This window comes from Fundulus heteroclitus, chromosome 23 (genome assembly GCF_011125445.2).
Source record: "Fundulus heteroclitus isolate FHET01 chromosome 23, MU-UCD_Fhet_4.1, whole genome shotgun sequence".
NCBI classification, from domain to species: domain Eukaryota; kingdom Metazoa; phylum Chordata; class Actinopteri; order Cyprinodontiformes; family Fundulidae; genus Fundulus; species Fundulus heteroclitus.
The window spans coordinates 7,472,930-7,496,295 of record NC_046383.1 but is presented as its reverse complement, the minus strand read 5'-3'; the positions used below and the strand labels follow the sequence as shown (position 1 = coordinate 7,496,295).

Below are 23,366 nucleotides of genomic sequence, written 5' to 3'. Positions count from 1 at the left end.
TGTTTCGGTTGAATTTGCATGTTGTCTAAGCCATTACAAGGTCTTTGTTAGGCAGCAGTATAAAGCTTGGTACTGCACATTACTCCAGACTTTTTGAATTAAGAAAGCTTCCTGGAGAGGAAGCGAAACGTCTTCAACTACGGAAAACAAGTCCAGTTGCTCTGTTTTTAACTTTTTTTTGGAAAAAACAAGAAAAGGTTAAAAACAAGTTAAAAACATACACACAATATCAAAAGCTAAAAACCAGGTTCATGGCAAGAGCATTTTAAAATGCCATACATGACAATCACAGTGTATTAAAAGCCAGAAAATAAAAGTGTGTTCTTAGAAGATAATAATAATAATAGATAATTGAACTTTATTGGTCTCACAATGGAGAAATTCACTTCTGCATCTTAACCCATCCCCATTGGGGAGCAGTGGGCTGCCACTGTAGGGCGCTAGGGGAGCAGTTGGGGGTTGATGGTCTTGCTCAGGGACCCAGAGTGCAGGCAGTTGGGATCGAACCGGGTACTTGCATCCTTCTCTGAGCGCAAGCGTGCTGCTCTAACCAGTAGGCCACCACCAAAAACAGGAAAAGAGGAGCCCTGTCTGATACTCAATGCTAAGTTATTTCATAACTCAGGAGGAGCAGCAGCAGCGAATGCTCTGTTACCTCTGAGCTTCAGCCTAGTTTTAGGGGCTGTCAGCAGCTGATCTAAAGGGTCGGGGTGGACAGTAAGGCTGAATCAGCTCACATAAGTTGTTCAAACATTTAAAAACAAAAAAAAAAAGCTTAAAATGAATTCTGTAGCACAGGGAGCCAGTGAAGGGAGGCTAAGATGGGAGTAATATGTTTGTGCCTCCGGGTCTGAGTTAGCAGACGGGCCAGAGAGGTCTGGCTGATGCCTTTATACAGCATTACAGTAGTCGAGACGAGCTGTGATAAAAGCATGAACTAGTTTCCCCAAGTCAGGTCTTGCTAAGATTGATTTCACCTTTGTAGAGGTGTCCTGCTCCTGAACATCAGATTTACATGCTGAGTCCTCTGTTCACAATGCACTGCAGTTATCGACCCACTGAATAAATTCAGACTCAGATCAAACACCCAAATAATTTCTGGTAATACTGCAACTGTGCAATAAATCCTTGCATATTTCAGATTCTCTAAATTATCTATTTTTTTTTACTTTTAAAAGCAACAACAGACAAAGCAACGAAGAACAACAAAACTTACTACGGGAAGCTTGAAGCACAGAATATTGGGACAAAATACTTTATTTAGATTTTTTCTTCCTGGTCAAAAGAGTCTGATGTTTTCTTGTGTTTCTTCCAACAAAACAATTATTTCAAATATTAAAGCAATCAAAGCTCCTCACCTTGAAGAGACAAGGTCTCATCTTCTTTCATTGCAGTTTAAACATCTTCAAAGTTAAAATGTTTTTCAATGGAATTTCTTTTTACATTTTCGTGGCTCAATGTTCCTAATTATTAACACAATGATCTGACAATCACCACTGACTGCTTTTGTGCAGCAAAAAATAAAACAACCCAAAACATTAAACAAAACTTTTAACCAATAATTAATGTGCTGAATGTTTCAGATCCCAAAATGATTAAAAAAAAAGGGTGAAATATGGAGGAATCCATCTGCACAAGCTGCCTTAGAGCCAAACTGCTTCCAGAAGCGTTAAAAATGGATTGTAGCATCAAAGAGACTGAAGGTACAAACCCTACAGAGAAGGAACAATTACACCCTCAGCATCTCAGCTCAGGGAAGCCAATAATTTACGGTCATGAATAGTTTCAGAACCAGAGTTGGTGTTTTTGTTGCAGACATGTGGGTGGGGAAAGATCAAAGTTAGAAAAGGGACTTTTTTTTTTTAAACAAAACTTTTATTAACACAGGTTTCTCAAGAATGTAGGACATGTATAAAGTCAAAAATAAAGGAATCCAGGAGAGCGTGGGCGGTTTTTATTTCTTCTTGCCCGACGCAGCTTCGGATGTGGCGGCCGCAGCTGCTTCAGCGTCGGCCTTCAGCTTCTCCTCTCGCTGCTCCAGGAAGACTTTGTACTCATCTGCAGAAAGACTGGAGAGGAAACAGAGAGAATTATCACAGGGGAACGGGGATTTAAAACAAGTTACCCGCAAAAACGGTCCAGCAGTGAAAATGTTGTCGCCTGGACGATCAGACGGCGCCTCAGCTGCTTGCAACATTAACTCATCTGGGCATCAGCTACCCCAGAATCAGAGAACAATGCAGAGGCAATCATCTTCAGATGAATCCACCACTAACGAGGCAAACGCAGCAATTTGTCCTCTGGGGTTACTCGCAATAAATCAAAAATGTGCTGCAGCCGCAGGACACATCAAGTTTCAAGGGTTTGAAAGTGATTCCAGGAGAAGCACTTCATAAAGGGAAGCCAAGAGGGCGAATGTCTCTGAATAACAACAAAGAACAGCTGATGGCAAAATAAACAGAACACAATGATTGTCATGAAATATAAATATGTTTATATGAAAGAAAAAAAAACGATTGGATGGAAAAGGTACAGTGGAAGCTTGTTTGTGTTGTGACATTTTGAGGCAATTGGAAACCAATATTACAACTTAAAGCATCTAATATTTTCAGTATGCATGACATTTTGTCACAAACTGATTGCATTTTGCAGAAAAGAGGCTCTTTCTTTGGTTAGAAATGACGAAGCCCTGAAGCAAGGAGGAGAAAACGTCTTTAAGAATCAAGAAACAAAGATGATTTTCCTTTTATTCACGTGAGAAAAACCAAGACCTGAATAACTGAAAGCCGTCAACGTCGTCGTCTCCTGGTGGAGCAATAAAAAGCTTTTTACTATTTGTTTTTTAAGAATGCAGGCAGGTCCTCCATGGCAGCGTCCACCTGAAGCAAACCCACAATTATTCACACCCCTGGGAAATTTGGATTTATAATTACTTATTTACCCACCAAAAAGTCTGTCTCAAAAGATTATTAAACAAGATAAAAGGACCATCAGTTTTGAACCAAATAAAAAAAATAGCTGTCTGATTTATGTTTTAATTAGAAAAAGACACAAGGTCTATATCATTGTCAAAAATATGTGGAAAAATCTTTCCTGGCTTTGAAACAATCAAACCCTTCTTATAACTGCTGATCCGGTTCAGCATGTTTCCACTTATTTTGCTGATTTATCTTTTATCCAACTCTTTGAAGATGGAAGGCCTCCGTGCCATCACCCTAATTTTTAGCTTCCACCTCTCACAAACATAAATCACTTCCTGTCAGAAGAAACATGTTGGTCAAATTAAAAATTACTGCAACCCTAAATCTGCCAGGAATATGAATAATTTTATGTTTAGTGAGGCAACATTAAAAAATGGACGAAAGCATCTTTTTTACCGTTTACTTGGTTTTCTTCAGCTCAATCAGGATAAAACCGACCTTTCACCTATCAGCAGAGGCACGCAGAGAGGAATTCACAGTACGGTTTTAATCACTGGAAATGAACGCTAATCTAGCTGTTAAACTTTATCAAAATCAAACTTTTATTCACACAGAAATGTTATGAAGAATGTGTTTCATCAGCTGAAGATATTGCCAGAGTTCGACTGCCTTTCTGTCACGGCAGAAACTCAAATTCAGGCTTTTATAACAGAGAATCGATCACTTTCAGGTCCTCCTAAGAAAATCACGGCTTCCCAAACAATCAACTCCAAGCTGAGGAAGACCAGAAAGCAAGACAACGTCACACTGGTTATAAAGCCACCGGCTTCTTTTACCTTTATAGTTGAAATTTAAGCTTTATCTACTGATTTTTAAACCATTAATTGTCTTTAAAAGTACAACCTGTTGATCTGATTTGTTCTACCTAACAACTCGACCTTGGAAATCCTTCTGAAGACCAACAGAAGGCTGAAAGTGTTTATATTTTTAAAGGTAAATAAAAATATATATATATTTTTCTGTCTCAGTTTTACTTGAACTTCAATAATTTGTCTTATTGTTTCACATTTCAATGTATTTTTCTTATTTATCAAATTCAAAATACAATAACCTTCATTTTGTTTTGTTGCATTCTTTGTTGGATTGTAATACCTTTATTATTTTATTTTTTATCTACTTTTTAAGCATATTTTATTTTATTTTATAAATTCTAAAATATTATTGTAGATTTCATCTTTGTTTTATTATTAAGTATTCAAGAATTTTAATGTTTTTTATTGTGCATTTTAATCTATGGTGTTTCCTCATTTGCAGCAGCATTTACTCAGGTCTATATTCTATATGACATGTTATTCTAGCTGTCTAATAATATTAATAATGTCATTTACTTGTGTGATTTCTGATTGGTCGAATTATTTTTTTCTTGTAACAACTTCTGTAAAGGACTTTGTCTTAGCGCCAAAAATAAAGTCTGATCAACTGATTGATGGATTGATTATTAATTTAAAATAAAACTATCTTCAGCTTCCACCTCAAACCACAACATGAACATGGATTAAAAGAAGCATTTAATGATTTCCCGTTTCAAGGCATATTGTGGTTTAAAACCCTGCCCCCCACCATTATGGCCACCAGGGCACACATTTCTGTCTCTTTTAGAAAAGTCTCTGCTGCCACACGCCTGATTTGAATGATAAGGTCAATATCAGGCCTGACAAAGTCAGAAAGGTTTATCTCATCTTTTGTTATAAATCAGTATCGTAAAAAGCCCCAAAATGCTAAGTGGGCATGAACGTGAGCTACTTAATAGGGAATTATTTATGGACCAATCAAGGGAATATAAGGTTTTGAATGAATGAACAGGTGATTTTATGTTATCCATTTAGTATCCTAAAAGTTGGATCAGCTCAGAACTCATTAATTAAAAATAAGATGACCTTCCTGTTCACACTGAGGTCCTTTTAATGTTGTAAAAACCTACTTTACCGCATTTGGTCTGTCTTTTATTAAAGATTAGCAGCCTCAGGTCTTAATAGCTCTGCTGACCTCTAGTGGACATTTGAGGACATAGCAGGATGTGCAGAAAAACATGATCCGACAGCCTTCCTTTCTCTCTACACTGTATTCAAACACTGTCCTGCATGTTTTAAACGTGCTACGGTTTCAAAACAGCAGAAAAATCTTAGAGTATCACGGAGGTCTCAAGAAGACTGTGAATCATTTAGGAAATCAGCTACGGTGCACGTAAAAGACGCAGGGGCAGAATCTGAGCTTACTCGTTGACCACTCTGATTCCCAGCGAGCGCGCCGAGCCCACGATGCATTTGACGACCGTCTCGAGGGAGGCGTCCCTCATCTTGAAGCAGTCGTCTTGGGCTTTCACCTGGGCGATCTCGTACACGGCCCTGACCGACACCATCCCCGCCGTCTCGTGGCCTTCAGCAGTCACAACAGGAGAAAGACAGAACAACACTCAGGCCGTGCGCGTCGGAGAAAGTCCGCCACAGAAGCAGACGGAGGCAGCAGGGACGCACAGGAGGGGGACGCTGGGTGGGAAACAATAGCTAGGAGCAAAAAGGTGGAAATCCGGAGAAAGTCTTCTTCCTGCCTGAGCTGCAGAGCTCCCTCGTCTCATACATAAAACATCAATCACAGCAGAGCTCAACGAGGACTACAGGGAGAGACGCCTGCTAGAGCGAGGCTAGAGCAGATAAAGGTCTGCTTCCAGAACTTCTCACCTGTCTTGCCGGCACCTTTGGCGATTCCTGCCGCCTGTTTGAGGAAGTAAGAGACGGTGGGCTGACCGATCTTCAGGTCATACGTCCTGTCAGGCTGAGGAGACAAAGAGCAACGATTAAACAACAACAGCAGCAACACAAAAACCTGTCAGAACTTCATCAAAACACCGACACCCTTTGATTTTGATCACATTTCCACACATTAGAGACACAAATTTAATTGTATTTTTGTGGAGTTTTGCAGCTGAACCCAGAAGATTACTTTGTTTTTAAATAAGTTGGGAAAGCCGGATGACAATGTCATGAATTTGTAAGCTCCTGACTCAAATGGAGGCACAACTATGAATGTATTTTAATGCAACACCTCAAACAAACGTCTTCCTTGGATAGCATCAGGGAAAATTAAGAGAAAATCGGGCCAGATATCAGGAAGAGAACAATGGACCTCGACAGGTCTGGGTCCTCCATGGGTCCAATCTCCAGCTGCAGGTATGTGTTAATCATATGCAGGTTTAAACAGCATGGGGAAGGCCTGCGTCACAGAGAACAGCGAGTTTTTGGCTGGAAATGTGTGAATGAACTCCAGAACTCCGTTGGATATTTTTGAAATTAATATTTAAAAAACATTTACCTTTGTTTTTATGATAAAACAAGGTCAGTCTCCTGATACTTTCAAGAAATATTTTGTTAAGAACTGCCAAGTGCATTCTTATAATACTAGACAAGCTTTGTCTTTTAATTTACCGTTAAGTGTTAAAACTCAAGTGCAATTTTCTTTTCGGCATCGTGGTACAAAATTATGGAATGAATATGGAAAATATTTGGAATCTTCAGAAATAAATGGTAGAAAGTCTTTGAAAAAAATACTGTTATCCAAAAAAGACAGTGATGTATGATTTTACAAATATTGACTCCCTGAAATCTGAAAGCTAAAATGTAAAAATAATGTTACTGTACATGTCTATTCTGTTTTCTCTGAAAGGACTTTCATAATGTGAGCTGCCAGATGTTTTGTTGGTTCAGGGGTGTGGCCTTTGGTATAAGCCCTAAGGGGTTTCTGTCACACTCCATCACATTTTTTATTTTTTATTCTATTGATGTATTCTGAGTTTCTATTTTGATCTGTGAAAAAAAAAAAAAAAAAAAAACAACGGCAGAAGACCATGAGACGATGCTAAAAGTGAGGAAATGTACTTCCTAACGCTCCAAAAGCGGCATAAAAAGCCAGGTTATGGTTAAAGACATGCCCTGTGGAGTTACAGTGAATGAAAATGTAGGTTTCTGACCGGAGAGACGGGTCAAAACTGTCGTCTGAGAAGCTTGTGGAAGGAGACCTGAGACGTTTGATCCAAGCCTTACGGTAAAAAGCGGGTCTACCAAATGTGAAGGATTTCACGCAACTTTCTGAATATGAAAAAAAATGTTATAAAGAATGTCTTGTTATTTAGGCAACTAACAAAGAATACTCCAGTTAATCCAAATTCACCTGAAACAGGAACGGTTTAGTCTGATTTGTAACCTTTTTTTTTGGATTTATGAAGTCCTGCATGACGGAGAATCTTCACCAGCGGTTCTGATTTAACGCCAATGAAAGAGAAAAACATTTGTCTTTTTATTCAGTGTATGTAAACATCCGGCTACAAAGTCGCCCATGCTTATGAAGAGGAAGGACAAAGATTTCCTTTTACAGACGAAAGCAGAAAAGCTTTATTTGCTTTTACATTTAGAGCCCCTAAATTCACACTAGTTAATCCAGTTTTTACTGGAATTACGGCTCGAGCCTGTTGGGGTCTCCATCTGCTCTGTCCTTCTAGTCCACGGCTCTGGAATCGGCGATCCGGACCTGCAAGTGGCTCTTTGGACCTTGCACAAAAAAATACCATTGGCTAAAAATTATATAATAATTAATGCAGCTTTTAGACGTTTTCCACTGAATGGTTGCATTGAATTTCTGCAGCAAAAGCCATTAAAAGCACAATATTAGGATCTATTTTTGTCAGCCAGTTGGAAATTACCTTTTTATTTCACAACATCTCCCACAAATATCAATACCCCCCCATTTCTTTTTTTTCTGTTGTTGCAAAAATCCTCTTTTTTGAAAATGTTTTGTTTTTCTTTATTCTCAAAACATAAAAATAGAGATAAAATGGTGGTTCTTAAAAAATGACAACAATTAAAAACTATAAGTAGTGTTTTTTCAAAAAGTCGTGGCTCTAATCAAGATTTATTTAGCCGGACTAAAGGGGAAAACGGCTCTTTGGATCGAAGATCTGATCTAGATTGGGAGAAAATCAGCAAACATTTGTCGCCGTTTCACATAAAATCCTATTTTGACACATTAAAGTTTGTCAATGTGATACGACAGGATTGCAAAACACTCAAGGGGTGGGGAAACTTTTAGAAGGGACCATTATACAGTGTTTTCTAACATTAGTTAAGCTTTATTTGTCACACACAGATGCGCAGAAACAACAGATTTCACTCGATACTTTTGATGCATAAACTTTTGATCATAATTTATTCGCTGCTGGCGTTGAAAAACCCTGAAATATTTTATTGACTGTTGCAGTTTTTCTGTTTGTCCCTTTATTGTAACAGCGCGATCAGACAGTCAGTCAGTCACAGGGGGGGATGTTTGTGTCTCAGAGACATAATTACCCAGAGAAACAGAATAAGACATCTGCTGCGTCTGGTTGGTCAGGGAACAAGAAAATAGTTTAAAGTCTAAGATTTTTCCAAGCACTCCACTTGATAATATCTATCCTTGAGAATAGAAGAACATAATCACCAGATGTGTGTTAAAAGCTTTAAACGGCACCTCCTAGAGCGTTTCTAGCCCCCCGTGTTGAGTCCTGTTACAATGGCTGATGGGTGATTTCTACCAAAACCTTGCAGTAATGGAAGGTCGGCTCAGGTTTAGAGAGTTAAACTGGAGAAGAAAATAAGAGGAGACTCGTCTATGCACAGTTTTATTTTCTGTATGATTATTTGAGCCCAACCTCAGCTAGGTAACGTTTTGAGATGTCCAGAATACGACAGCGATGATGTTGAGCAGATCGGAGCAACAGAGGAGGGACCGGCTGAAGCCGTCTGAGCCCAGAACGTTCAGAACATTGTTTCTGAATGGCGAAGTGACCTCGGCTCGCACCGTTTCACAGAAAAGTCCTCAGTCCTTTCATTTTCCCTCACAGGAAAATGGTTTTACAACGATTTACAGCATTAACATTAAAATTCATGAGTTTGAAAATTGCTCTGTTTTTTTTTCCTCCGTCTCAAAGTGAATCTGTTTTAAGCAACGTTGTGAAAATTTGGTTCATGATTGTAAGACTGAGGCTAAAACCACACCTTTTAGAAAACTGCAGGCCGTCATTTTGTCTCCTCACTGATGAGAGAAATCTAAAACTCTGTGGAAATAATCTGAGCTCCTTTTCAACATGACCCAGAGGGGCCAGTTAAAAAAAAAAAAAAAAGCAACAAAGCAAATTCAAAGGCTTTACTATCACTGAACAGGTGCACAATGGAAATTCATTCATTCATTCAAACTACCCTATAGCTTATTAAAAAAGATATTAAATGCGCAATTAGAATAAAATTGAAGAAAGTTTAAAGAGTTTTTACAATGATGATCTTTTGGGGAAAACATTTTTATATCTTTATTAAAACAAAAACAAAACAAGTATAACACTAGTTGATTTTTTTTTTGTGAAGCAAATGTTTTCGAATGTCTTGTGTTTAAGCAAAATAAACAATTTTTTTTTTGAAAAATAGTATATTTTGCTATAAATTCAAGCTTTTTATAACTTTTTTCCTCTTTTTGGTGCTGTGGCTTTTTCTTAAATAAGGTTTTTTTCACTGTTGGTTCCTTCAGAGCTTCAATAAATATCAATACGTTCAAAAAATATAATTAAATGCAGCTCTGTGCAGTTTAGTGATAAAATCACACGTCTTCACGTAGCTGCCGCAGTGAAGGCGTATTTTGTTTTAATATGTCATACATTATATTATTAAAAAATTTTTTTAAGGGCAGTATTTATGTTTATGGGGTTATAGTTGCTGTGACATGCAGTCATACGGTTACCTGAAAATGACTGCAGGAATATCTAAATAGTTTTCATGATCGCTTTTATTGTTATCACAATAGTACCACCATATATCGTGATAAAATTTAAACCAACACAAACTCCTGCTTTCACATAGCTGGACCCTAATGACCACTTATTCAGGTCCGTTTGATTAGCAGAACCTGGCTGCTAATTTATCCCTGCTGAATTCTCAGGGAAAGGGTGTACTTAGTTCTTCACATGAGTGTAGGGTTTGTTTTCTTTCTGTATTTGAGGAGCTCCAGGCTTCATTCCAGACCCTGGAGGGTTTGCCGTGTATTTAGCAAATTAAAATGCCAAAATTTGCTCTTCTTTAGCTGAATCCTCAGGAGACCTGCTGGTATTTATGCGCTTCGCCGCTGATTCTCTTCAGGGCTTTTTTTTTTTTTTTTAGTAGCGAACACTTTTGAGACAAAAACGAACGGATGAGACAAACCAGCGAGTTTGGACACGTTTCTGTGTGGATCGATCTCCGCTAAAAGCGTCATTTACACTCGTTTATATCCCCCCCTGATACTTTGATAATACACAGCAGCTAACTGTGAAGATGACAGAAAATCCCACATACTCATAAAATACTAAACGGACTGGATGCATTTCTATTTTTGCCGCCGAACATCTGCTCCCCGGCTCTGTCCGCCCTCCGACTCCATGCTGCCCCTCAGGAGCAAAATAAAAATAATCTCATCAGCCTCACTGAGTTATTCTGACCCCTTTTTCTGTTGAAATCAGCTCCACCACCTTGCTCCAGACCCCTATAAAAAAATAAATAAAAAAAAAATAAAAAAAAAACCTGACACTGATCCAATCGATAAATCATCTTGTAGGAAGTTTGTTTTGGATCAATTTTTATCTGTCTCATAAAACATAGCAAACAGTGGACCGTGGGCTGAAGCGATGAGATTCAGCCGAGCTGGAGATTTGTCATCAGCATCGAGTTATCTAACAGCAGTGACCTTTCGGCAGAGGAAACTGGAAATTTCTCCGTCCAGGGAGAGGCCGTCGCTCGTTGTTCCTTGTAGAAGGTCCAATAAGGAGGGTTTTTTTCTTTGGTCTGCTTCGCTGTTTTCATGATATAAAACAAACATTTTCATCAGGGCTTTTATATGACAAGGGGGGGATTAATAAATAATAGATCAGCAACAGCTTCTGTGCCGGAGCGAGCTCAGAGGAACTGTTACCGAATAAGATAACGACCAAAACATCTTTAAAGGACAATCTAAGTCGTGAGAAATACTCCTGTGTGTCTTAGCAACAGTTAAACAAGAAGAGACGAAGCTGGCGCAGCGAGCGAAATGAAAAAATATCTGCTTAGCTTTTTTCTAAATATCACTCTCTGTGGACAGCGAGACATTCACCGCACCGCTGTTTCTGCACATAACCGTGAAATAAAAACCAGCTGTTTGTTTACCGACAGACGTTTTTTTTCCTTCAGGCTGAAATGGTTTAACAAGCCGCGCCACGAATGAACATGAAATTGAGTTTATAATTACACACACGGCAACTGCCAGCACCAAGATGATCGTAATCCTAAATCAGAAACAGCTTTAATCACAGAGACAGCCTCTGTGGCGGCTGGTTTTAGCAGGACGTGTGGGGTCTTCTCCTGACCCAGGACCTGGACAGAGGGAAGGCCATAAGCTGGAACAGGACATATTATTGGTTTATAATACCAACATTAATTATAAAACACTGCATTAAATATTGGAGATGGTTGGCCCCTCTTGGGCACCTCTGCTTAGGGGGTCCCTTGATGCATCTGGGGTTCTGGTTCCCCTGACATCTGCCTTGGTGCTCCGCTGGTTTTACTGCTCTTTTTACATCTCTCTTTGCAGGTGAAGAAGCAGACTGAGGATGTTTTATCGTTCTCTTCCTTTTTTGTCCTCTTTCTTTTACCTTTTATCCTTTTTTTCCCCCCTCTTCTACCTTCTTGTTTTAACGTCCATATAACATGAAATAGCCCCTGCATAGATTCTAATAAAGCTTCTTGCATGTATAAATCAAGCGGAGCACTACGGCGAAAACAGTAAGGCTCCGCTTGTAAAAGTAAAATCGGTTGGGCTCTTTGCCAGACAGGACACTAAAATAAATAAATAAATGAATATTGGCGATATGGTTGAAATGGTGTTAACACGTTTTGTCATTTCTCCTTCCAATAGGAAACCATTGAGAGCCGTTCCTGACTTTAACTCTGTGCTTTTCCTCTCCGTAGAAAGTAATCATGACCCAGGGCTGCTATGTTTTACTCTGTGAGTCTCTTCCTGCAGCAACCAGTGGCAGCACTTTGATGATTTCTAGATTAGATTAGATTCAACTTTATTCTCATTACACAGGTACAGGTACAAGACAACGAAGTGCAGTTTAGGTCTAACCAGAAGTGTAATAGCAGCAAGTGCAGAATAAACAATGGTTCCATAAGTACAGGACAGGGGTTATTACTAAATAAATATAGAGATGTATACTATTATAGACAGAATTTTACTGATAGATTTGTCCTATGAGTATAATATATAGATAACTAGTATTGTGAACTAAATTTACAGCTGGATATGTACTGAATATAATATATAGGTGGATATTACTATGAATAGAGTTTTACAGATATGTACAATAGCATAATATACAGATGATTGTTATTATAACAGAGTTTGCATGTACTATATATAATATATGTACAGATGGCTATTACTATAGGCATCTGTACATATACATATTACCACTAAGGAGTAGATGTTTCTGTCCACTGTGACCTAATGCTTGCCCAGGTTGAACGGCTGCTGCATCGTCAATGACTGGGTTAAATCTGCAAGCTTTCGTTAGATAGATAACCCTCTAATCAATTGGCATTACATGATCAGTTGAATTTGATGCTCTCTAAACCAAAACTACTGCGACTTGTAGTAGTTTTGGTCCCTGGAGCAAAACTAAACAGAGAGAGGCGGCGTTTTGTTTCTTTGCTCTGGAACAAACTGCCTGAAAACCTGAAATGAGCAGATATGTTCGGCTCCTTTAAATCAGGACTGAATTAACATTGTCGTTTACTGCAGCTTCCCCATAAAAGATCAAAGTTTCAGCAGTTCATTTGTTTTAAATTTCAATGTGATGCTTAAAGGTTAATATCCCTTTTTTCATGTATTTCTTGTTTTAATGACATTTTCTGATCTCTGATCCTTTATTTTCCTGTAAAGCACCTTCAGCTACCTTGTCTATAAACGGTGCTGCACAAAGAAACTTCCCTCGCCTCTCAGGGTAAAATAAATTGTATTCAAAGGGGTGTTTAAAACTGGATTAGGACTGAAAAGGCTGAATGAGCTGACCTGAATTGGTTTGCATATATTCTGGCATTAATCGGATCAGTAAATTGCCTTGTTGAATACGTTTGTTGTGAATCGGTGCAATAAAAATAAACTGAACTGGATAATATGCGTCTTGTTACGACTATCCACCGAAGCCATTCATAACTTCTTTATATCATGGGTCAAAAAAGCTATTTTCAAGCTAATATTTAAAATGGTCCTCATCAGTTTTCTGCTAGGGCTTCTACGGGTATTTGTGGGCGATTCTTTGAACTTTAACTGAATTTTGCTCATCTCCTGACCATGGCGGGACATTGTAGAGTGTGGGGTTATTAAAATGTGGAGGACAAAAGAAGAAGAAGGGCCAGGCTTAAAAAAAAAAACAACTACTGAGAGTCTTGGAAAGTCCTGATTCATGACTTGAGATAATGAATCATCCTTCACCGGATACTTTATTATATGCAGAGTTCTCAGCTTATTTGAAATCACCTTGTTGGAGCAAAAGCAGGATGTTCTGTGTGTGTTATATTTGGTATATTACTTAAACTCGTATAAAGAAATGCAAACAGGCCACGTCTTTGTGATAAGCTGCTATCGCCAACGAGCAAACGTCAACAATGAGGCAAGCTCCTGAAAATGGTCGGGTACCAGGAGGTAAGCGCCAAAGAAAAAACACAAAAAAACTTCAGAAGACCTTTAAATAAGTCTGAAGAACTACTGATCAAGGAGGGATAACAAGAAAGGAAGTCTTTTCAAAGGAAAATAATGAAATTATTTTTGCACACTGCTGGAAAAAGCAAATGTAGCAACCCGCTCAAGTGCAGCGGTATCCATTTGCTGTCACCGAACGCGTCCTTGTTCATTTATCTGTTAACCTTGTTCATATTTGCCTCTGGTGATGAACTACTCGGTTATATCTCCATCACTGTCACAGCAACCGGCATATTTAAAGATGTAGCTTGAACTGGTTTGTCTTTATCAAAGCGGTGTGGAGCCGTCGCTGCACCAACGCTCTCCAGACTGAGAGAAGGACAATGCAGCTGACTCTGTTGGCACAGCCGCAGTTAATTCAGTATTTATTTATGCATTGTGATGTGTCACGGTGATCCTTTATTGCCAGCTGAAACGCCGTGGCACAGCATACAGATGAGCTGCACAAATCTGCATGTTTTTAGGGCAAAATCCCTGGAAAGTTTGGAGTTTATAACATCAGCCGACCGAAAAAGTATTTACACCCCCTGGGTATTTTGTGAACATAAAACCACAAAGCTTTGTGTATTTTCTGGGTATTTTTTTTCCTGATATACCAACACAAAGTAGTACATGATTGCAGGAAACGTGAATTTCACTTTTTAAAAATGAAAATCTAAAAATGTGTAGCGTGCATCAATCCTCTGCAGAATCACTTTTTGTCGCACGTTTTCTGCGCTGTGCACATAAAAAAAAAAAGAGTTTTCTGTGTGAAGCTCAAGCTTAGACCGACTGGATAGAGATTGAGTCTGACTTCTTCTTCTGCTGTAGCTCTGCTTGTGTTGGGTCCTGCCATGAGAGCAGACGGGGAGTGAAGTCTACCAGAGAATCCCAGAGAATCCCAGAATACACAGTTGAACCCGGCTCCCAGGAAGGAGGCGCCGCAGCGGTAATCTGCTCTGCATGCAGCAGCATTTCTTCCTCTTTGGCCGCAGCTTTCCACAGGCTGCATTGGTTTTACTGGCCGAGTAAAAGACTGTAACTTCGAAGGAACCTTGGGTCCAAAGTGAAATACGGTGGCCGTACCACCGTCAAAAACAACACCAACTGCCTGAAATGAGGCGTCTAAGCATCTGAGGAAAGAGTCTAAACCAGGGGTGTCAAACATACGGCCCGCGGGCCGGATCCGGCCCGCCGAACAATTTAGTCCGGCCCTGTGGCTAAATGCATTATCATTATAAAAAAAAAAAAAAAAAAAAAATGTGTCCTGTCTGGCAATGTGGCAATAAGATGCCACAAAGAGCTCATCAGATTTGACTTTCACAAGTGGACAAGATAAAAGGAAGAGAATGATAAAACAATTATTGAAAAAAACATGTACTTCGTTTAATTGAAAATATGCAGTTCCTATATTGTCCACGAGGGGCGCTGTGTTTTAATTAGCAGATTAAGCTTCAGGTGTGGAAAAATTCAAATCATTTCTTAATTTTTATCTGTTTGATGTATTTTGTCATGCAGGACATTGTTTTTAAGTTCCAAAAAAGGTGAATAAATGTTTTTCAACATTGTATAATCACTGTGATCAGTTCTTATGCATAATGCACAAGTAGATGTTTAACTGAGTAAAAGTATTGTTGAAATTGCATATACTTTTCTTCACTTTTATTAGTTCTATTTAATCTTGCAATGAGTTAACTCGTGTGGCCCTCTTGAGATCAGATTAAGCTGTATGCGGCCCCTAAACCAAAATGAGTTTGACACCCCTGGTCTAAACCAAAGATATTCCAAGAAGAGACGAGTTGTCTACAATTACAAATCGTTTTCCTTGCATTAGAAACCGCAGCTCTGCACGGCTGCCTGGAGTCATCGAACTAAACGTTCTCGCCTGTTCATCAGGAAGGTTCACAAGACCTTCATCAGATACGCTGACCAGACACAATTGTTTTCTGAGGAAGGTTTGGATGACTTTTCCCCGGAAAAGTTCCCGATTTCACCGTTTTCTGAATGAGAAACCAAGTTGCACGTGACTAGAGTCATTAAGTGACCTGGTGGCGTTACAGACGGTAATGGAAGAAGGACGGTGTGTAGCTTTTTACATGTAGCCAAATAGTTCAGCATTGGGAATCAGAGCCACATCCTCCAGACGTTTCCTGTGTCTCCCTCACATTGACGTGGGAAACTTTAAACAATTGCACTTGTGGATTTGCTTCAAAAATTGCTTTCTTCTTGCCACTCTTCCTTGGTTAGTGTGGCTCTCAGCAGCACCTTCAGAGCAGCCATGGACGCCTCTGAGCCGCTTCCCATTTCTAGACGACTGCTTGAACTGTGCTGTTTGAGATGTTTAGCGGTCGGATGTTGTTTAATAATCTATCTAACCCTGTTTTAAACATCATCAGAGCTCCATCCTTAACATGTTTGCTGCGTTCCCCTGTCTTCATGATGCTGTTTGTACTCCGGTCTTTAACGAACCACTAAGGCCTTCACAGAGCAGGTTAAATAACACTCATCATTTACTAATTAGGTGATTTTATGATTGCGCTGAATACTAATGCATGCCAGAATTTACAGATTTTCATTAAAAAAACGTGAAAACTATGATTCCTTTTCCTTCTACTTTGTAATTTTGGATTATTTTGCGTTGGTCCTGTCAGTAAAACTCAATAAATACACAGAAGACTGCGAGACTTGTGCGTGCGCCGTGTAACCGCTGCCAGGTGTTGTCGTTTAACATCAGTCTTCAGCCTCCTGGCTCAGACATCTTATTTAACGTACAGAAATGGGTGCCATCATCTGCCCAAACTGCCCATTCGTTCTTTTAAAGCCACAGTGAGAGATCTGCTGACAGCTACAGCTGCGACGGAGCCGAAATGCAGCAATAAAACATTTGCGTTGAGCTAAACGCACGCATCCAGCATAAAAACCCAGCATGCAGCGCAGAGAGAGAACACACCGGCAGATGGCACTAATGTGTCGGCCCCTGCTGCGCTGGCGGAGCTGTTGCTGGATATTGCATCGGAGACTAAATTCATGCCTTTTAAAGGATTAGGCTCACCCCCCTCTTTTCAGCGCAAATCTCATTATAACTCACATTCAGCCGGCTGGGAGGACACAACTTCTCATTTGAAACAACACACAAAGTGAGGGGGAGGTACGACGAGTCAAAACAATGTCTGTTTGGAGTAAAATACAAACCCACAGCGCCCATTTTCTGAGTAAGTCCCGTCTCCTGCATGGGTTTAATGCCTCTTGACTCCGAGCTCCTCGGGGCATTGTTGCTTCATTAATAAATGCAAATAGAAAGGCTTACTTCAGTGGTGGAGTATGAATAATGGAGGTGCTCCAGTGATGCTGTGCAGCCTGCAGTGGGATTAACCCCGTTTGTGGGAGGCATGGGTGTTAAGTGCGGCGGGTCAGAGACGGGTTAAAGAGAAGCACCTTGACGTGGATCTTGACGGGAAGCGGGATGCCTTCCTTCAGCTCTTTGGTTTTCTCATTGAAGTCCTTGCAGAACTGCCCGATGGGGATACCTTTCTGCATTCGGCGGGGGAGAAGAAAAAAAAAAAAAAAAAAGAGAGGAGAAAAGAGATAAACATGAAGAAAACTGACGAAGGGTTGCGTTTAAAATGTATGAGCTCACAGATCATTCAGCTGAATATCGCCAGCGTCACAATGCGCTGTCAGAATACAGATGCCGCCGCTGCTGTCAGTCAATCCGTCACCAAGCTTCAAACGCCTGCATATATCCACAGGCATGTCAACGGCCCAGGAACCAACCCCCCCCAGCCCGGGTGGCTGCGCCGTTTACTTTCTTTTCCTGACTGTCACCGGAGCTATGACTGAGTGCATGTTGGTTCCCGGAGCCAAAGGAACCCGGTGATGAACGAGCTCCCATTTTCCTGGCTCCTGCAAGGCCGACCGGAGCGAGAGCAAAATGGATGGCTGACATTATGTCAACACCCGGCCAACGCCGCCTTTCTCTCTGGAGCTGAATTCAGGGGAAAAAAAGAGTAATAAAGAATCAAATTAATACAGCCAAAATTCAGGCTGACCTTCACTCGCCATCCTTACCGAAGGCAACGGACTGATTGAAGTGTTCATTTTAGAAATGAGGGGGAGAAGAGGGAGAAAAAGCGTTGTTTCTTTTTTTTAAATACAGAGTTTAATGAAGTTGTGAGCCTCTGCTGCTCCACAACAGAGCAGAACTCACTCTAATAATGACTCTGATGAAAAGTCAGCTACCCTGAGACATTTGTCAACGACAGGCCGGGGAAAGACATTTATACGAAGCTAACGGAGCGGCAACTTCTCCGAACATCATCCCCGCTAAAGGTTTCAGGAACCACCCGATGAATGCAAATCAGCCGCAGCATCTCTGTCACTTCATTAGCGTTTTTTTTTTTTTTTTTTAAACGCTTCTCTCTTCAAACAACAACAAAGTGATGACGAGCAATGTGTTAAAATAACAAGCAGGTTAAGCTTTTTCTTTTTTTTCTTTTTTTTTGTTTTGGCAGATGGGTGCTATCCAAATTACAAGATCATAGAGGGAGAAATAAAACACGGCCCCCGTCCCCGGAGTCCTCACAAGGCTTTACCTTCCCTCCCATTCCTACTAATTAATAGTAATCCCAGGCGACAGCCCTCTACCCGAAGCCCTGCCTCACTCCGCCTCTCATAAAACAACACAGGAAAGGTAAACAAGGAGGGATGGAGCAGTACAGGAATGCCTAATTAAATATGGATTAATATAAAGGCTGTGATGTCGGGCATGAGACAAAGCAAGCCCTCGGGCTCTGCCTTGCACATTCAGCACCCGCTCCTATCCGTCTGTTCCGTCCCTGTCGGATAATGATCTCTCCAGCCGACTCAGGCAGCCTTTCATACAACACACAAGGCCTCCCTGACCGCCAGCAGATAATGCTAATGACTGTGCTAAACAAAGAGGCAGAGGCGTCCTCATTTTAAGACGGTCTGTCAAAGCCCCGATGTATAAAAAGAAGCCAGGCAACAAGACGCACAGACATGACCCACCAGAGAGGGATGATTGCAAGGCAATAAGCTGATTTACAAAAAGGTACAGGTGCATCTGCCTCTGTCCATCTGTTTCTGCATCTAACATCTGCATCTTCTAGGTCAACAATGCAGCCGCTGGAGGCAAATCCTGGCCTGATATTTAGACATATATCTCCTCGCTCGGCTTTAATACGGCTGGTGTGGTTTGTATCGCGTTATATCAACGGGATTCGTCCATGAGCAAACGCCGGTCCCCGAGGGTTCGGTGTCCTGAAACTTTCATATGCGTCCCAGGCAGCGACGGGCATTAATCCTGCAAACATTTAGTCACGGCAATGATGTCTGAAAACCCCCTAAAACCGTCTGTATTGTCAGAATTGTTATTTTAGCCATTTTCTCCCCTGTTGGTTCCATGAGAGCATCAATAAAACTCAATAAAGTCGGAAACATGATTAAATAAATGCAGTTGCAGTGAGTGGTTTAGTCCCGAAGAAGCCAAATTCAAAGAGCAGCATTTGTATTGGTGCGGCTTTGACAGCAATGAAACGCAGTCACAGCCATAAAGTCACCTAAAAAGTCTGCAAAGAAGTCATACATACTTTATATCAACACTTACCGTCATGAAAATAAATACCACAAAATATATCGCTGAAATTTTAAGTTCATATTCCCCCTAGTCCAGTACACCTGAATGAAATGGATAAAGTGCCTCCTCAGCATGCAGTCGGGCTCTTCAGAGTCCTGCTAATGGCCTAATTATTCGTTTCAGCTGCAATGAAGCACAGATGCATCTAAAGGTGGCAGGACACCAGCCCCCGAGGACTGCGGTCGGACATCTGGGCGTAAAGTGGAGAGAAATGTGCTGCTGTTGGCTTGTTTTCTTACTAGAAGATGACTTGGTCACTAAGGAGAACAATTCACTTTGGTTTTTTTAGCTTGCAATGCGCTCTCCTTGGGTCTGATCTGATTCCCGCCTCTGAGCCAAAAACATGAAGTCTTGGGACTCAAAGCTTCTTCTGAAAAGCAACGTTTTTAAATTAACTCACTTCCCTGACTGCAGGACTGTGCAGGAACGCTCTATAAATACCAGCATTTGCATTTATTGGTAAAACTGTCTAAACCTGTTCAGCGTATTCTCTTTAAGCAGGTCCCTTCAAAGTGAACTGAGGCTTCATCCGTCATCAGAGGCCAGCTACGTCAAGATGAAAAAAGTTTGAAAATGGACATTCAGAGCAACGGATGGACCGACACGCTTCCTCTAGGTTTGGTTGAAGTTTGGCGGCTCCAATCGCCAAACTTCCCGTCAAAGAAACCACAGGATGGCGTATAAGGAGACTGCCAAAGCTGAATGAAAATAGCTAAAATGACACACAAATGAACTTGAGGGATAAGTCATTCCTAATTCATAGAGTTGAAAAAAAATACCCCAGATCCACAGCAAAAAAGGGTACGACTCGTTAAACTCCACATTAAAATGTTTTTCTGGCAGGAATAATTAAATTAGTCTCTATCACCAAAACTTTCAGATGATTAATGCTGGTTTTCATTGGTCGGTGTACCACCGGTGCCTTTGTTAAGATGTTCAGTGTGAAAGTTGAGTCAGGTTTATTTGTATAGCACATTTCAGCAGCAAGGCGGTTCAGAGTGCTTTACATCATAAACACATCAAAACAGTCACTGGTTGTGAGACCAGTAACAAACATTAAATTGTATCAAGTGAAAACATCAGTACACATCAACATATTGGTCAGTGTTCCTGTTATTATGAGTTGAAAGTAACTCTAAACTGGTGGGTTTCAGTCTGGATTTAAAGGAAACTCAGTATTGTGGCTGACTTGCAGTTTTCTGGAAGTTTGTAACAGATAAGCATAGGAACTAAATGCTGTTTCTCCATGTTTGGTTCTGGTTCTGGGTCTGCAGAGTAGACCAGAACCAGAAGATTTAAGTGAACTGGAGGGTTGATGCAGCAACAACAGGTATTTAATGTATTTTAGTGCTAATCTATTCAGAGATTTATAAACTAACAGAAGTGTTTTAAAGTCTATTCTCTGAGCTACAGGGAGCCAGTGTAAGGACTTTAGAACCGGGGTGATGTGCTCTATCTTCCTGGTTTTAGTAAGAACGTGATCAGCTGCAGCTGTCTGGTTGATCTTTTGGGCAGACCTGTGGACACCGTTGCAGTAATCAATGCGACTAAAGATAAACGCATGGATGAGTTTCTCCAGATCTCGTTGGGACATCAGTCCTTTACTCCTGGAAATGTTCTTCTGGTTTTAGAAGGCTGGCTTTATGTGCCCTTGAAGGTTCAGGTCTGAGTCCATCACTACACCCAGATTTGGGGCCTGATCACTAGTTTGTAGTTGTAATAACAAAATAATGAAAAGAGGATTTTTCCTGTGTGGCCAAAAACAGGCAGGAGGCCCTAAGCAGTCACATTATTTGCTTCTACCATGGCCCGCTCCTTCCTCAAACTGTCCCCGCACAGTCAGGAGACTTACATTGCCCAACATATTCTGGTATGCTGAAGCATTAAGAGTTTGCTTGACTGGAACAAAGTGGCCAAACCAGACTTTCCTCAACGCGGTGAGGCAAGCGATTCTCTTCAAGCACCTGCCAAAGCCAAACTCTCCTTTTTTTTTTTTTTTTTTTGTACTGGATTATTTCCTCAACCGAACATGTCTCCTTTGCTCTAAAGCCTGGTGACAGCTTTCTTTGCATCACACTCGGTGATGTAAGACTTAGACACGGCTTCACGCCCATGAAAACCAAGAAGCCCTCTACGCTCCGTTCTTCAGCTAATCTGAAGGCTCCATGTAGTTTGGAGCTCCGCAGAAAGCCGTCAGCCTCCGTGGACTCCGCAGCGCCATCATCGGCTGACCCCACTCCGAGCTTTTATGCATCCTGACCACTTTGTGGCTGAGTAGCTGTCGTTCTCAATAACTCCCGGTTTGTTATACCACCACTTACGGCCGACTGTGGCACGTTTATTGGTGGGCAAATTTCACAGCTGGCCTCAATTGCAGGTACCGTCGTATCGCGAGGTAAGAGGTAGGAATCAACTGAGCTCCTGACAGCGATCCAATCATTCACAGACGTTTGTAGAAACGGCCGGCGTGTCCAGGTCCTGGCTTTCATACACACAGCTGAATTGGTTGATTGGGATGGGTGAACGTATACTTTTGGTAACATGGTGCACATAAATGTTAAAGTCAGTGTCGCCTTCTGTGAGAGAGAAGGTCAACATCCAGATGATAACTCGGATAATCATCAGTGAATTCAAGCTATTTTTTTTTTTTTGCTTGAAAAGGGTCTAAAAGCTGGTAGTTATCCAGCCTCTAGATGCGCCTGCCAGGCCGAGGTCTGGCTCTGCCTGCTGAAGCACAAAACTGCGAGGAGAGAGATGTTGAACAAAGCAGCAGACCCCCACACATCTGAAGAGAGTAAGTTACACGCTGGCCTGGGGCAGTTTAATAATTTACCTGCAGTAATCACTCCGGCTGCAACGTGCGGTCTTTAAACGCAGCAGAGAGCTTGGCATGTCATGAAAGCCTCGTCGACGGTTGGCTCCTCCACCTCCACATGACATTTATCAGCGAGAGGAGAGCTGGAACGGCAACATCCATGTGCCGGCCAAATTGCTAACCCTGCTCACCGCATCTGAGCATCTAATCATCCACGAGCTCAAGCTGCCGGATAAATCCTCGTTTCTCGACCGTGGCTGATTAGGAGCTCTCCAGAATAAAATGGCTGCAGCCCTTGAACCGAGGCGGAGGCCTTCCACGCCGCTGCCCATGGACAAGGACATCTTCAAAGCCCTTTGAGATCCTGGGCGGCGGGATTAGACACTAATCTAAGGCGATATTTCCTCGCTGTCAACTACGACGGCGAGTAATTGCAACGGGGTCCATTTGAAATCAGCGCGGCGGGATGAGTTTTATTACTCGTAATTACAGTAGCAATTAGACGTTTGCAATTAAAAGTCTGAGGCGTTTGCGTTTGATTTCGACCCTTTCGCCGTGTTTCGCCGCTGCCTTTTCTTTTTTTTTTTTTTTTTTGACACTCCGTCCCTGTTAATGTGATTGGCCTTTCAGCTTCACTACCTCTTTTTAACAAGATGTAGCGCTGGTGTGGCAGGACAGAGTGTGCCTGTGAAAGGGAGGAAAGTGGAGATGGAAATGGGAAAAAGAGACAGCTGAGGTATATTAAAGCTGTCAAGAGTGTGGCGAGCGATTGTGGTCAATATTTGAACAATGAGAGGGGGGGGGTTAGTTTGACAGAGCCGGACGGAGGAAAAGGCCACCGGAGGTCCTCATGAATATGAGCCAGCGTGCTGCCATGTTTATGTATGAACGCTTTGTCCTTGTTTTAATCTGATGAGACGCTTTAGAGAGAAGATTTAAGCTGCTGACGCTGGGGAAGGGCGTTTACTACTTCTGTTTTTGCTTTTTTGTGTCACACCTAAATGTTTCAAATCAATAAACAAATTATAACATCAGACGTAACTTGATTACATGCAAAATCCAGTGTTCATATGGGAAATAGCCATTGCTGGGGATGGATTCTGGCTCCGTCTTCTTTGCAGGATTTTATTTAATTCAGCCACATGGGAGA

General features: G+C 41.1%; 1 protein-coding gene across 2 annotated transcripts in view; it reads right to left on the bottom strand.

Moving 5' to 3' along the window:
* Positions 1 to 1,239: 1,239 nt before the first annotated feature.
* The window catches only part of mrpl11 (mitochondrial ribosomal protein L11), a 99,774-nt gene continuing 77,647 nt past the window's right edge, over positions 1,240 to 23,366 (bottom strand). Inside the window, exons 3-6 of one of the 2 annotated variants that reach the window (XM_012861830.3) lie at positions 17,181 to 17,276; positions 5,660 to 5,753; positions 5,198 to 5,357; positions 1,240 to 2,069 (exon numbers count right to left, since the gene is read on the bottom strand). In XM_012861830.3, the coding sequence (XP_012717284.2) occupies positions 1,955 to 2,069; positions 5,198 to 5,357; positions 5,660 to 5,753; positions 17,181 to 17,276 (465 nt within the window). In that variant the 3' untranslated portion in view covers positions 1,240 to 1,954. The remainder of the gene's footprint in view (positions 2,070 to 5,197; positions 5,358 to 5,659; positions 5,754 to 17,180; positions 17,277 to 23,366) is intronic. The other variant, XM_036127043.1, reaches the window with a different exon arrangement.